At 35.9% G+C, this 15,934-nt stretch overlaps 1 protein-coding gene across 3 annotated transcripts in view; it reads left to right on the forward strand.

Annotated features, from left to right (window-relative positions):
* LOC136030046 (protein white-like) overlaps positions 1-15,934 on the forward strand; it is a 71,438-nt gene that overhangs the window by 12,399 nt on the left and 43,105 nt on the right. For 2 of the 3 annotated variants that reach the window (XM_065708669.1, XM_065708684.1), the window contains exons 2-4: positions 5,361-5,671; positions 8,830-8,928; positions 11,460-11,698. In XM_065708669.1, the coding sequence (XP_065564741.1) occupies positions 5,361-5,671; positions 8,830-8,928; positions 11,460-11,698 (649 nt within the window). The remainder of the gene's footprint in view (positions 1-5,360; positions 5,672-8,829; positions 8,929-11,459; positions 11,699-15,934) is intronic. The other variant, XM_065708678.1, reaches the window with a different exon arrangement.

The raw sequence follows: 15,934 nt of genomic DNA on the forward strand, positions 1-15,934 counted from the left end.
TATATATATATATATATATATATATATATTATATATATATATATATATATATATATATATATATATATATATATATATATATATATATATATATATATGTATATATATATATATATATATATATATATATATATATATATAATATATATATATATATATGTACATACACATAGGGGAGACTGGAGTTCTTAGGACGTTTTTTTAAACGTCACTGATCGCAAATGGTTTCAGCTGCAAGGGTAAATCCTGCTTGGTAATATAGGCAACTACAAGGAGAATGGCTGGCCCAAAACTCAGCTTTCTAAGTCATCTTGAACTCGACCAAAAAAGCAATTCAGCAGAAGTCTTCAAATGTCCCAAGTATAATACTAGTTTTATACTTGCGACTGGGTCGTTTTGTACTTGGGACATAGTTTGATACTTGGTACGCTAGGGTTTTCATCTTTTTTTAAAGTAAAATATAGTCATATAATATTGCAAAAAGATAAAAAAGCTTACATGTTAGAATGTTCACAATACAGTATATGCAGACATGTCAATTGGAAAAATGAAGTGTCAGGCTCGGCGTTCAGTTTGGCCAGTTGGTTCTAGGTTTGGCATCTTCTTTGCAACTTGCCACTTCTCAAACTGGTACGAAGCTTTTTTAGCTACATATTTCTGAAAAGGAGCAACCCTTGAAAAGGAGCAATTCTGAAAAGGAGCTCTCACCGACTTTAACAACTTCTCCGACACTGAAAATTTCTTTCCACGTTTTTCATCTTCCATGACAAGGACAATGTCCCCACTCTGTATCTCCATTTCCTCAATCCGATTCTCCATGGTTTCATGAGATGTTGATGAGTGTTCGCTTTCAGCTTCACTGCCAGCGCTTACAAAGTTTTCTTCTTCTGAAGATGTATCAGATAAAGAAATGGTGGAATATTTCAGTTTTCTGAAAAAACTTCTTTGCTGACACCTTTTTGACAGGCTTTTTCACTTTGACACAGTTTGATTTTTCTTGTTAATCCGTCCAACTACCTTTTCTTCAATTTTCTTTTTCTCGGGCGTGTCTGTCAAAACTCGGCAAGACCCACGAGCTCTACCTCCACCTCTAGATTTTCTTGGCCCAGCTTTGGGGAATGGTTTAATGTCACCTGGCGATAGAGCACTGGAAGGATCCATTGTTTGCCCTCCTTTGGGAGTTTGAGGGGTGGTCGACATCTGTATAGGCTCGATAGTTGAGACGTTGCTACCAACTTCTGCATCAGAGTCCGAGGGTGGCTCTACTTTTCCACTGCCAGTCGTAGCTTCAGGCATATCTGTAATTTAAGATGGTGCATCTTCATCTTCAGTGAATATGTCGTTGTTAAATGGTGAAATCCCAGAAACACGGAATCCTGACACAATGTTACTCGGAGTAAAACTCAGTGGGTACGCTGTCCTAAGGAACTGAGGGATCTTATACATTGAAACTGGGATGCCCGGGCTATTCACCATCCAGTTCGAAATTGCTCTGTTGTAATGAAGCTTGAACGAGAAAAACACAGTATTGTCCAGTGGCTGCAGGCTGTGCGAGGTGTGTGGTGGAAGGGTTAGCATGACGGTGCGATTGTCTTTTGCCAGCTGTATTACATCAATTGACAGATGAGATTCATGATTGTCAAGAATCAGAAGACAGGGATTCTGTGCTTGTGGGCGTGCATAGGGTATGAAGTGTTTCATCTACTCAACGAAGATTAAAGAATTGGTCCATCCACTTTCACCTCCTCCAAAAGCCAGAGTTCCAGTGGGTGTTCCCACAGTCATTCTGTGGGTCACTCTTCTTCTTGGGAAAACCAGGACAGGGAGAATTGTGTTTCCAAGAGCTGACACAGCTGCTAGAACTGTAACAATACTGCCACTCTCTGCGGAAGTGCTCCTTCCAACTTGTCTAGCCCCTGATTTGGCAACAACCTTCTGTGGCTTCTGTACGGTGGCCAGGCCACTTTCATCCACATTCCAAATATTCTAAGACTGGAGTCTGAATTTTTCCATGACGCCCTTCAGTTTGTCGAAGAACGTGGAAACTGTATTTTGATTGAAACTTATAGCTCTTGCGAGGCTGGTTTGTTCTGGTGTCCTTAAGCTAAGTGGCGGATTTCTAGCCATAAAGCTGAAATACCAAGTATGTATTACTTGGTATATTACTGGTGTATTATACTGGTTATGCTGGTTATATATTACTGGTTATATGTTACTGGTATATTACATATATTACTGCTTTTACTGATATAGTTTTTTACTGCTTTAAAAAGTAGAGTTAAGAGAAAGAGTCTGCAGGGTAAGATATACCATTCCTCTTGGCATATTCGTAGACTACCGTTTTAACTTAAAAAATACCAAGCCCAGAATGTAGCTTAGATGCCTCAATCAGGTAAGTTTTCAGCTCAGTTTCTTGTTCAGTGGTCAAAATCTTGCTATGGGTTATTTTTCACTGTTATTGACTGCATCTCTGCTAGAGTTAGTCATGTGGGAAGTGAGGTGCCTGTGTAGAGAAGTTTTGGATAGGCCATACATTTTAGCAGTTTCCCGTACAGATGACTTTTTTTGACAAAATATCTGCTATGGCTCACCTCAAGGCTCCTTCATTGACTGGTGGGCTTTTCTTCCCCATGTTAATGAAAACTAGAAAAAAAGGCTGTTCATACAACTTAGAGGTTGAGTTTACCTAGTCAGGGTGTGAACAGAATTAATCGTGAAAAGTACAAAGAGATCTAGTCGGGACAGAATTCAAGATTTGGCTGTAGATTCTATATTCTTAGTACATTGGACATGTCCCAAGCACTACTACTTGGGACTGTCCCAAGTATAAATTAAGGTGTATTGACACAAAAAAATATAGCTTAGTGTTCACAGTAGATAATGCAGATATTCCTGGCTACATCATTTCAATGTTCATCGCCAATACATAGTCTATTTTTCTCTAAATACCTGCAATGGCACACTCGTAACTAACTACACAGATTTCGAAAATCTTAGAAAATACACTTACAAATTCTTTGTTCACCTCTCTCTTGACAACCACGTGGGTTACTTAAGTAAAAATTTATGCAGATACCACCTATGAGTGAACTTATTCAGAGTGCAAATTACCATTGCGAATGCTAGATGCCATCTTGTAGATGAAGATGCTGTCCCGAGTATAGAACTGTCCCAAGTACTCCAAGTCTCCCCTATATATATATATATAGCTCCATTTTCTTTCTGGAACTCGTTTTGAGTCTCGCTGTTACTTCTGTTCTAACTATAGGTTTAATTTACTATTCGATGTATTCGTTTTTAAACTGGTTGTCAAATGTCTTCAAGCCAAATATCTCGCTTGAGCTTCATTTTTGTGCATCATTGCCTCCGACGTTTTCCCAGATATATATATATATATATATATATATATATATATATATATATATATATATATATATATATATATATATATATATATATATATATATATATATATATATATATATATATATATATATATATATATATATATATATATATATATATATATATATATATATATATCTGGCCATCCTCGTGGGATTTTTTGGGGCTACTGCTCTTGCTAACTCATGCGTGAGGGCTCCACACATTGCTCTGTCTGGTAAAATGCGTGATTACTTGGATATTTTGGCGCTGTCGAAGTGGAAGTTCTCAATTCATCGTTTTCGTGGTCTGCCTCGTGGACTAAGGCAATGGAGGGATCCTTCAAGGGTGATTTTCGAGAGGTGGCTCGGCTCCATTTGCTTGACATGGCCGGACCAGTGCAGTTGTTATTTATTGATTTTACTAATTATGGTTTTAGTGGACAGGAGCCTTTGACGTACTTCCACATTTGTGACTCGTTCAGTACATATGATTGTAGCAACGCGACGAAGGCATCTCATCTCAAAAGCTTTAAGTTTTTATCCGTCTTTGGTTTTCAGAGTCCATGTTTCGCATCCATACATAACTACGGGGATTACTAAACTGCTGAATAGGCGCACTTTGAGTCTTTGCGATAGGTGGTTACTTTTCCAGAGGCTGGTTTGTCGTCAGAAGCTAGAACTAGCAGATGTAAATCGATATTTCACGTCAAAGCTATGGTAATTATCAGAGGAGAGTTGGATACCAAGGGACAGGAAGTGGTCAACCGTTTCAACTTGTGTTCCGCCTTTGGTGATAATGTGCGGATTGTCTAGTTCCCGTCTCGTAGTTACCATGACTTTGGTATTTCTTGCATTTATATCCATCCCAAACGGCTTTATGGTATTGTAGAGTTTATCAGCTTGTGCCTGCAGTTCTCGTTTAGACTTGCCTAGCGCATCAGTATCATGAGCGTAGGCAAGATTGTCTATTTGCTGCCCTCCTATTGGTACGCCATATTCAGACTGTATCAGTCACAGAACGGCATTTAGAAAGAGGTTGAAGAGATGTGGTGATAAGATGCAATCTAGATTACTCCTGAGGAAGTTCTGAACTCTTCTGACAACACATCGCTGTTATTGCTTGGCCTCAGGACCGATCGTACAGACTCTTGATTATTTGGACCATCTCATAAGGAATCCCTTTGTGAAGGGCGATATGCCAGAGTCTTTCATGCCATATCAGGTAAAATGCCAGACGGAAATCAACGAATAGGTCTTGGTTGAATTCAATGTAGTGTTCCATGGGCTGTAGAACGGCAAATATCTGATCGATTGTTGATCTCCCAGGGCGGATGCTAGCCTAATATTCTCATTTATCATGACACATTTGTCATGACACGTGACTGGTGGCTCGTGAGATGACCGGACAGTAATTTCCGCACTCTTTCTTTGACCCCTTTTTGTGAATGGGTACAATGGTAGCCTTGCACCACTGACAGGGAACGTGGCCGGTTTCCCACACCGCACACACAATGGCATGATTTTAGCGATGATTTCTTCTATACCAGGGGCTTTTCCTTGTTTGAGTGACTTGATTGCTGACTCGGTTTCTAAATTGATTGTGAGTGGTGGTCTGAGTTTTAGGTTGAGGAGCTTGTATGTATCCCAGCTGTTGCGGCCGGATTTATTGCAAAAAAAGTTGCTTTTCCTGGCATAGCACAATGATCTGTGATGAGATGGTTTTTCCAGCCAGAAAATCCTAGGATGCCAATTTTCTAAACAAAATATGAAGACGCTTTCGAGAAAAAAAATATACATACATAAATTATTAAATATACAGTTATTGTTCCTTTAAAGAGACATATATTATGTATTATATAAATATATATATATATATATATATATATATATATATATATATATATATATATGTATATATATGTATATATATTTTTATATATATATATCTATATATGACTTTTTTTCTGTATTCAGTGAACGGAGATGTCAGACGAGGCGACTTCTTAGCAATTATGGGAGCCAGTGGAGCTGGCAAAACCACCCTTTTAAACGTCTTAACTTGTCGCAGACTGTATAATCTCCAAGTTCGGGGCGAAGTCTATTTAAATGGTATTCCAGTGAATCCAGATTCTTTGACAAGGGTTTCTGCCTATATTCAACAAGAAGATAATTTTGTGGGTGTACTCACCGTGAGAGAGCATCTTGAATTCCAAGCTAATTTGCGAATGGATAAAGGAACTTCGCGTGAAAGAAGATTGATAAGAATCAATGAAGTGTTAAAAGAGGTAAGAGGATTATGTTTTTCTTAAAAGTATAAGCTTAAAATTCAGAGAACCGGTTACTTAGAATGAGCAACCTGTAAAGATTACCTTTGAAGATGAAAACGAATTTCAAATGATGGAAACAGAATTTACGCTAGGTATTATACAAGAACAAAAGTCTTTAAATTTCTAACTACCTGAAATGTGCTTGAAATACTGTATTATCGTAAATTGGAGGATTTGGGGACGGAGATATAAGCTGGGTTATTTCAATAAGGAGAAATATTGCGCCACTTGGACAAAGACGGAAGTATCTTGGAAAGATTAGGTCCCAGAGTGGTCTGTCTATTGCCCGAATAGAAAAAAGAAATAAATAAACACACGCCCATCATCTTCCTTCTGGCAAAAGGACCTTCTGCCTCTGCATTATGATTTTCTGATATGCTGAATTTGTTAGAGTGATTTTCATTAAGACCAATTGACTTTCTGAGGATGTTTTCCCCCTTTTTGAAAACTAGACCAATTTTCCAAGGCTCGTAGCTTTTGATGGGTCGCATTAATCGTAACGATTTCATATATTTAGAATCAGCATAAAAATTTTTTTTTCTGTATAAATTGTTACCAGAATTCTGTTTTTAAAAATTTCAGTTACTGTTAGACCAATTACTGTCGCTACCACCAACTGTTTGGTATATCGGTATAATAGATTCCTAGAGCCCCCTATGTACAATTTTAAGGAGTTGAAGGATTTCAGGCTTGATGTTTCTGGAACCTGGTTAAAAATTAAGCAATGGATAGTAGAAATTTGCAGAGTAATTGCTAATTCAATATTGCCAGAGTTTATATATATATATATATATATATATATATATATATATATATATATATATATATATATACTGCTTTTACTGATATAGTTTTTTTACTGCTTTAAAAAGTAGAGTTAAGAGAAAGAGTCAAACTTTAGCGTAAAGACCGGGGGTTAAGGAGGAAAAGCCCCTTTCATATACGGAGTAATTTCTGTTCGTTTGAAGTTTTAATGTCGCTCCTTACTTTCAGTTTAAAAGAACTTGATTTTATCCAGTTACTTAAAATGGCCACTAGAACTTTTATTTCTATTTACGAATGTTTCTATTAGCAATAAATATACGTAACTTGCTAATCAACTTACGTAACGAACTTCTATATTCACATATTTTTATTACGTATATGAGGGGGGCTCATCCCCTCGTCAATACCTCGCTTTTTACACTAAGGCTAGAGTTTCGTTCCAATTGTTTAGGTATGACCCCTGAATCACAAAGGCGGTTGAATTAGAATAAATAGCTCTTTTGAAATTACTAAAAATACTTAAGCGTAAAGAGCGGGGTATTGAAGAGGGGATGAACTCCCTCATATACGTAATAATTTCTGTTCGCCTTATTTTTTAATGTTGCTCCTTACTTTCAGTTGAAACAACTTTTTTCAGTATTTAATTTCTGAACGTTTTTGAATTAATGCATGTTTTGATTTTGGCTCACCGTACACGAATAATTAAAACGAAATTTGCATATTAATTTCCTTTTTTGACTAAATGGCTTTCTCAAAGTTTTGATTGGACGATTTTGAGGAAAAAAGGGCGGGGTAAGGGGCCTAGTTGCCCTCCAATTTTTTGTTTACTTAAAAAGGCCACTAGAACTTTTAATTTTATTTACGAACGTTTTTATTAGTAATAAATATACGTAACTTATAAATTAACTTAAGTAGCGTACTTCTATATTCTATATTCTTATTACATATATGAGGGGGTTCGCCCCCTTGTCAGTACCTCGCTCTTTAAACAATAGTTTAAATTTTGTTTCAATTCTTTAATAATGACCCCTGAATCACAGAGGCCGTTTAATTAGAATAAATAGCCTATTTTGAAATTACTAAAAACACTTTAGCGTAAAGAGCGAGGTATTGAGGAGGGAACGAACCCCTCATAGACGTAATAATTTCTGTCTGTTTTATTTTTTAATGTTGGTCCTTACTTTCAGTTGAAAAACCTTGTTCTTTTTTAAAATTAAATTTCTCTTTTTTTTTAAACAATGCTGGAAAACACAGGGCCCCCTTCATCAAATTTTCTTTCCCCGTGATAAATTCCACCATGGAAAGATCCTCTCACGTAACCTCCGACCCTGACCCCCCCCATCACCAGAAAAATCCCCCTAAAAACGTCTGTTTACTTCCCAATAACCAACACTATATGTAAACAATGGGCAAAGCTCGTAACTTGCAGCTCTTCCCCCAGGGACTGTGGGGGATTAAGTCGTCCTCAAAGACATAGTTATTAGGTTTTTCAACGATGCTGGACAAAAGCGGCTATCTCAAAATTTTGATACAGTGGCTTTGGGAAAAAATGAACTTGGGAGGGGGCCTAGTTGCCCTCAATTTTTTTGGTCACTTAAAAGGGTACTAGAACCTCTAATTTCTGTTAGAATGAACCCTCTCACGACATTCTAGGACCACTGGGTCGATATGAACTCCCCTGGAAAAACAAAATAAAAAAGGATAAACAAACAAACACGCATCCGTGATCGGTCTTCTGGCAAAAAATACAAAATTCTACATTTTTGCATGGAGCTTGAAACTTCTACAGCAGGGTTCTCTGATACGCTGAATCTGAGGTGGGATTTTCATTAAGATTCCATGACTTCTAGGGGGTGTTTCCCCCTTTTTTCGAAAATAGGGCAAATTTTCTCAGGCTCGTAACTTTTGATGAATGAGACCAAACTTGATGAAATTTATATATTTAAAATCAGCATAAAAATCCGATTCTTTTCATGTATCTTTTAGCATCAAACCTCCGTTTTTAGAGTTTCGTTTACTATTGAGCCGGGTCGCTCCTTACTACAGTTCGTTACCACGAACTGTTTGATTCAGTTATAAAAAATGAACAAAACTAAATGTAAAGCACATTGAAGCACATTGATAATGGGGGTGGAGTGTATATTATTTGCGAATATTTTTTCTTGTTTTGATTTTGTTGTCCTTTTTGTAAACAGAACTACCTTTTGGTATTTTCAGTTTTTCTTTGTACTCAGGGTTTTTTTCATTTATTTGCCGAAAAATTTAATTACTTAATGAAATATGAAATAAAATGTGTTTGAAAGACTCCATTTTCAAACAAGTTTCGCTTACTTTTGTCTGTTTATTTTCAGTTTAACCTTGCTAAATGTGCAAATTCAATGATTGGTATACCTGGAAAAATAAAAGGCATATCAGGAGGTGAAAAGAAGCGGCTAGCGTTTGCTTCAGAGGTATCTTTTTATTTGTTTTTTAGATTTTGGGAGTAATTTAGGGGGGAGTAAGTCAGCCCCAAAGATATAGTTATTATGTTTTTCGACTATACTGAACAAAATGGCTATCTCAAAATTTTGATCTGTTGACTTAGGGAAAATATGAGCGTGGGAGGGGGCCTAGGTGCCCTCCAATTTTTTTGGTCACTGAAAAAAGGGCACTAGAGCTTTTAATTTCCGTTAGAATGATCTCTCAAGGAAATTCTAACCACTTGGTCGATATGATAACCCCTGGAAAAAAAAGAACAAACAAACAAATAAACCCGCACCCGTGATCGGTCTTCTGGCAAAAATAATAAGTTCCACATTTTTGTAGATAGGAGCATGAAACTTCTACAGTAGAGTTCTCTGATACGCTGAATGCGATGGTGCGATTTTTGTTAAGATCCTATGACTTTTAGAGGGTGTTTCCCCCTATTTTCCAAAACAAGGCAAATTTTCTCAGGCTCGTAACTTTTGATGAGTAAGACTAAATTTGATGAAACTTATATATTTAAAATCAACATAAAAAATCTTGATTCTTTTGATGTATCTATTAGTATCAAAATTCCATTTTTTAGAGTTTCGTTTACTATCTAGCCGGGTCGCTCCTTACTACAGTTCGTTGCCACGAATTGTTTGTTCAAAAAGCCAAATTTGTACTACAAATTTTAATATGCCGAATTTTCGGGACATCTAGGCTTCTTGATACACCTTTAATGCCTCTGTGAGTCTCTTATAAGAACAATATTATATCATCTTGTAGACAAAGATATTGTTATTTAAACATTGTCCATATGAAAAGTGATTTTTCTTGTTGTTTAAGCCAGGGAACTCTAAGTTTCCTGTATTTGGTTTATGGGGATGACAATTCCTATGAATTCCTATGAAGGCGATGACAATTCCTATGAACCCCTTCCATTTTTTAGGGGTTCCAGGCTTGTTTTTCCCGAATCCCATAGATTTGTTTTGTAATAGCTTTTTACTATAAAGATTAATCCAGGTAATAATTACCATTGCCTAATCAGCTACACACGGCAATTTTTTTTAACAGCGTATTTTATTAAAACATGTTTTTTAAGTTTTGGTTGCTATGGGACGTGATTCGTACTTTACTAAGTTGTAGCTACGGCTGCAACCGAGGTGTATTCCAGTCATAATTCCCTAGTCCACAAGCTGCTTACTATATTCAACTACAGCTTACTATGCTTGGTGAGAACTTCTGCTGTATAAGCAAAGGTTGGAATGAAACAGATTGATGCTTTCAATCTGTAAATATTAAAGTTTTTAAGGACTGCTTATTTTTGCTTCTAGTGTGTTGAATTGAAACAAAATCTGTTAAGTTAATAGTCAATATTAGCTTTCCATCCAGATTGTATTGCCGTCATGTCACTTACCATGGTAACCAAAATGCCGCCAAAAAAATACGGTATTACGGTAATTTGCTTATTGATAACTGATGATAAAAGACGGTAATAAGATAATAGTGGTTAAGTAATAACTCAATGGCTACTGACATATTACCGACACGCTTTAAAGACAACGAAAAAAAACTCAATTTTTTTGTTAATTTTGTTTACCACTTTGGTGTCTATTTTTTTATGTGTTTTTTATTCATTTTGCAGTTCTTGCGAACAAGCTGCTGTTTTATTCATTGAAGTCTGTTTAAAAAAAAAATAAAGGTTAGGTTCTTTGCAGAGACAGCTGTGCTTTTTCTAGATGCTGTTGTAATTCTTATTCATGAACATCATCTAACTTTATTTACTACTTAACGAACAGTTTTTCTTGTGTTTCTTATAGCAAAGGATACATCAAACATGATTAAAGCTTGCTTTATTCCTAGGGTAATAATTCTTAATTTTTAGTAGCATTTTGTCGTTTTATTTACTTTTTGATCTTTTTTTTGGGGGTTGGGAAAGAGAGGTTTTTATAAGCCTTAGTTTTAAAGCAAATATGATTTTTTGGTAAAGCTGATAGGTAAAATATCTTGACAAGGTGTGTTTTGAGAGAGGTTGAGAAAGCGAGGTCTCTTAAAGGCGATTAGGCGCCAATTTACAGAAATTATTGGGAAGAAGCAAATATGTATTTTTCAACATCTGGTGGGGGCAGGTTTTGGAGTAATTTAATTTTTTTTCAACGAAAGCACCAAAAACAGCCATTTTCAATTAAAATACCGAAAAAAATGTGTTTTTTTCTGATTCGTAGTAAATGATAAGTGACAAACAGGCAACAGTATTCACCATAAATGTGTCGAGCTGATTTATATTTAGTATTTTTGAAGGTCTATGAGGAGATTTCTAGGAAAAGATCTATTATAGACCCTAACTGAGCATATTGCTTTAGAATAATAGAAAAGTCACCTTGAAGGTCTTAAAAGCGTATAGAGTGCACTCAGAGAGCTTGCGCAGTTTTAAGAGGAAAATTATAGCTGCCCTTTTCTAAACAAGAATTCTCTAACCGAGCAGGATCGATTGCATTATTATCTTTGCTTTTAGAGTCCTTTCGTTTTACAGGTTCTAACTAACCCCCAGCTTTTCTTTTGTGATGAACCAACATCCGGCCTTGACTCATATATGGCCCAAAACATTGTAACTATGCTTACTGATATGGCGAAAAGAGGTACCACTGTGATTTGTACCATACACCAGCCCTCTTCAGAAGTGTTTGCCCTGTTTGACAAGCTGCTATTGATTGCAGAAGGAAGAGTTGCTTACATGGGACCAGCAAAAGACACTGTTAACTTTTTCCAATCGTAAGTATTTATCGTGCTAAGATAATCTGTAAGGGAAGCGCACTAAAAGAATTTTAAATTAGAACTCACTATTCTAAGACAGGCTTTACAATTTCGTTTAAGCCCACTTGTTGCTATTCAACTGATTCAACTGATAAAACCAAAACCAGTTTTGTGTGCCACTCAGACCTGCCTCTGTTATTCAAACATTTCCCTCTTTTTCAAAAGTACATCGGCCATAGAAAAACAGGTTTCATGTATGCCGCAGCTGCCCATAGCTTTATTCCGCTGACCTAGTTTTAAGACAGATCTTAAAAAAAATACTTTTAAACCCAATAAAAATTACATTTAGACCTAATTCGACTGAACACGAAATTTAACTTAACTGATTAAGACATTGCCATGAAGTGAACCTAGACATATGATTTTTTGTTCGTTTTTTCAATTTGGAGGCCACGTTCTGTGAACCCTCCTTTTATAAGCCCTCCCCTGACTGAAGTTAAGATTCATGGTCGAATATGGACTGTACTGAACTTAGAATTAGAATAGACTTGAGCCCCCCCCCCCCGAAAAAAAATCCTCGTATAATTTGATAATTCGAATTGCACTTTAAAAATGCACTGCAAGTAATTTTTCTACTTTAACTGTTATACAAGCAGTCATAATAAAAGGTAAAAGTTAAATTAAAAAGCAGTGTCATCTACAATCTTTGTAATTTGTTGCCCGTACGAGCCATTTTCTTTAGTATTTGCAGTGCTTCCTTAAATACATCAGAGAAGTTAAATGGGAATAAATTGTTGCGCCTACGCTATTTTGGTTAAGTCAACCGTAAGTGATGCTGATGAAAAAATACGACCAAATTTACCGTTTTGATTTTTCGACTGTGAAAGTAAAATATTATTTTTTAAAAATAAAGTAACAGTATCAGTGTCCTGTCTAATTTTGAAAAGGAAATATAGTTTATTTTTCTATAAAATAAATATAGGCTATTTATCATAAAATAAAATATATCTTAGGTAATTTTTTAAGGATTCAGAAAATGTTAATTCGGAATATATACTAGCTTTTTTTCACGGGAAGCGAATAAATTTTTGAATGAACATGTTTCTTGACACAATAAAAAAAATGACTTTCTTCATCGCTTTGCAGGGAGGGAAATTCCCTCGGTTGAAATATTTTGCATAGGATACAGTGGTTTTAGTGTGGAGAATTGCGCAAGTCAAATCTTCAAACTCGGATTGATTCTAAATAAGTAAGCTACTTTTACATTAAAATAAACCTTAGATAGTTTTAGAAGAAATGTTAAGAGGTTAAAAATTCTGGGAACTATTTCAAGACTAAAATACCCATGGACTATTTATAGTATGTTTATATTTTTTTGTATGGGAGTTAAAAGAGGCAAGCCCGTAAGGGTTGGCCTGAGTTGTCTCTAGGGTCAAAGAAAAAATCACAAAGAAATTACAAAAATCACCGCATTTGAAAATGAACATCTTTTCTTTATCTCTGGGGTACCAAGCTTTAGTCTAGTGCTTTGGTTTAAAATAGATTTGTCGATAAAATATTATCTAATTGGCCTGGAAAAAGCTGTAAAGACTATTACCGATTATTCTGTTGAGTAAGTTGCGTAGTTCAATTCAAAACAGATAATAGAATAAAATAAACAACCTATGAACTCTGCCTTTGACCGAATTGTTAGTCAGGCTATTATGAAAAGTATATTAGGGAAAGTATTATTTTGTCTTTAATTCCAACTATCGACTCTAAAGGACCTGGGTAAACTGAAGAGGTAAAGACTGTCCATAACCGTAATGCTTTCCCCACAGCGAAAGTATAGAAAGTCAAAGTTTCAAGCTATGGAATTATAATATTAAATTACTAGCTAATAGCAAGTATCGACCTTTAATGGTATATGACAGACAAATATTAATATATGTAAGGTATGTAATCTTGGTTAGGCTATAAAAAATGTAATACACAAAATGAAATAACTTAGTTTATAAATAATGATAACTTTACATTCCTGGGGGGTATTCTTGGGAAGATGGTGGGTGCATCAAAGATGTAAAAAATAGAATTGCCAAGGCCACGGTTTTTTTTTCAGTTGAAGAAAGTGGAAGAATAGGAAGATGAGTCAGTGAATTAAGATTAAAATATTGGAAGCTACGGTAATGATTCTGGTCAAATATGGTTCTCAAACAAAGGCAGTTCGAAAGGCAGAGAAAAACTTGTTGAATATTTTCCATAGAAATTGTGTACGGATAGTTTGGGGAATCATAGGATTAATCCTATATAAACAAGCTGCACGACAAAAATTAGTTTTATCCCGCTTTCTACGGCTGTAATGCTAGAAATGCTCGCACTTTTTGCGGATGAAGGATGGTAGATTTCCAGAGTGTTTTTTTTTGGCAATCCATCTGGGGCCAAACAAAAAGAAGGTTGTTCTCGAATAAAATTGGAAGAAATCATAAGGAAGGATTTAAAAGAAATTTGATTTTCTCGAGAGGGATAAAGTGCCAAGCTTTGTAAAGATTGAGGTGGAAGAGACGTGTACGCATCTGTGTTAACTTGAGGTGGCTCGGCGCTGCAGTCAGTTGTTAATGGTAGTAGAGAAAATGATATATAAATCTTGATGATACACATGTTATTATTTTCTCATGTACATCTCACTTTCGGCTATCATCCACACTATGTTTTGGGTTAAAAATGAAAACAGAAGGGAATCTTAGTTCAGAAAAGAAATGCTAAATCGCTTGTTTCGTCTGGCCCATAAGGCTATTGATCTTCAATTTGCTTTGGGAATCCAATGAATCAGGCTAGCACATCCACGAATCCATATTTAGGGTCAGTGTTTAGATCAGTCTTTTCGCCAAAGGGGCACAGGAATCTCAGTTGTTTTTTCCCTAAGAAGATTAGCGATATAAACTCCTTTATTGACACTGTATTCCAATACTTATGTAATTAGTGCATTTAAAAAACGAAAACGGATCGGTATCAGCAACTATTGTCGATAAGTATCAAAAGGATAAACTACTATTAAGAAAAATGGTCAAAAGGAGAACAGAATAAAGTATTAAAGAGTGCTTAGAAAATTTCTTGGAGCTGTGGCACAAGAATTCTGATAGAAAATGGTAATGCTAGTTTTTAAGAGGAGTGGAATTTTGTTTTAGCAGCAAAATTTCACCTCGGCCGGTGGGAAAAGGTTTTCAATTATTTGTTTTTTTCCAGATTAGATTTTATATATTTACTTCTTCGGCAAATGAAATCGTCTTTAAAATGAATTAAATCTTCTTGTTTATGCACGGGGGAGGGGGGGTAAAGTTTTTACATTTCTGCAATTCACCTTTCTAAAATAAATGGATATATTTTCAAAACTGTTGGAAAATTTCATACAATTCCGCCTTTTCCGAAATACCGAAATACCAATCCGATTTTCAACAACAGTGTCCCTTGGTTGTTTTCGCTCATTTAACATCTTACGTAACAACTCAAATTAAGTGACCGCCTGGTTTTACCATAGATCGCCTAATGCAGTAAACGCTGAGTTATAATTCTTCGCAAAAACAATGAATTTTTGTACCTTGAAGTGAATTCCTTGCTGAAAAACCTTGGATAAAAGACTTAATCTGCTACGGCTGTTTTAATTTAAACAGAATCACATAAAACAATCTATCGAGGTAAAGCGTAACCTAAGCAATTAGATAGCATTTGGTTCCTGAAGCTACATATATAGGATGTAGCAGAGAACCATAAATGGGCAACGGATTGTCGAAGATTGTCCTTTTCGGCCAATCGCCTAGGGCTAAATGGAAAGCAGATCGTCCTCGTCTGGGATGGGAGGATGTCATAAAGAAAGATTTAAAGAAGTGAGAATTTCCTGGGAGGGTGTAAAGAGAGTGGCTTTGAATGGATTGGATGGAGGAGGAGCGTGCGTAGCTGTGTTGGCCTCAGGCGGTTTGGTGCCGTGGTGAGTTGTTAGTAGTAGTAGTAGTAGTAGTAAACTTTCAACACAGAAGGAACAGTAAGCATGTATACACGATGTTATTTGCACATGATTTTGGTACAGAATTTGGACCATTTTTGAATCGATGGAGAGTTTGTCCCTTGCCTTCCCTTAAATAGTGTCTTGACTTACGAAATAAAAACATTTTTGCAGTTGGGGTCTGAGAAATAAAATTCACTACAGACTTAATAACTACTCCGTTTTTCAAGATCTAGTTTGTCTCCTATTCATTTCGGATTGATAACTGTAACCAAGAA

Source organism: Artemia franciscana, chromosome 1, assembly GCF_032884065.1.
Source record: "Artemia franciscana chromosome 1, ASM3288406v1, whole genome shotgun sequence".
In the NCBI taxonomy this organism is placed as follows: Eukaryota; Metazoa; Arthropoda; class Branchiopoda; order Anostraca; family Artemiidae; genus Artemia; species Artemia franciscana.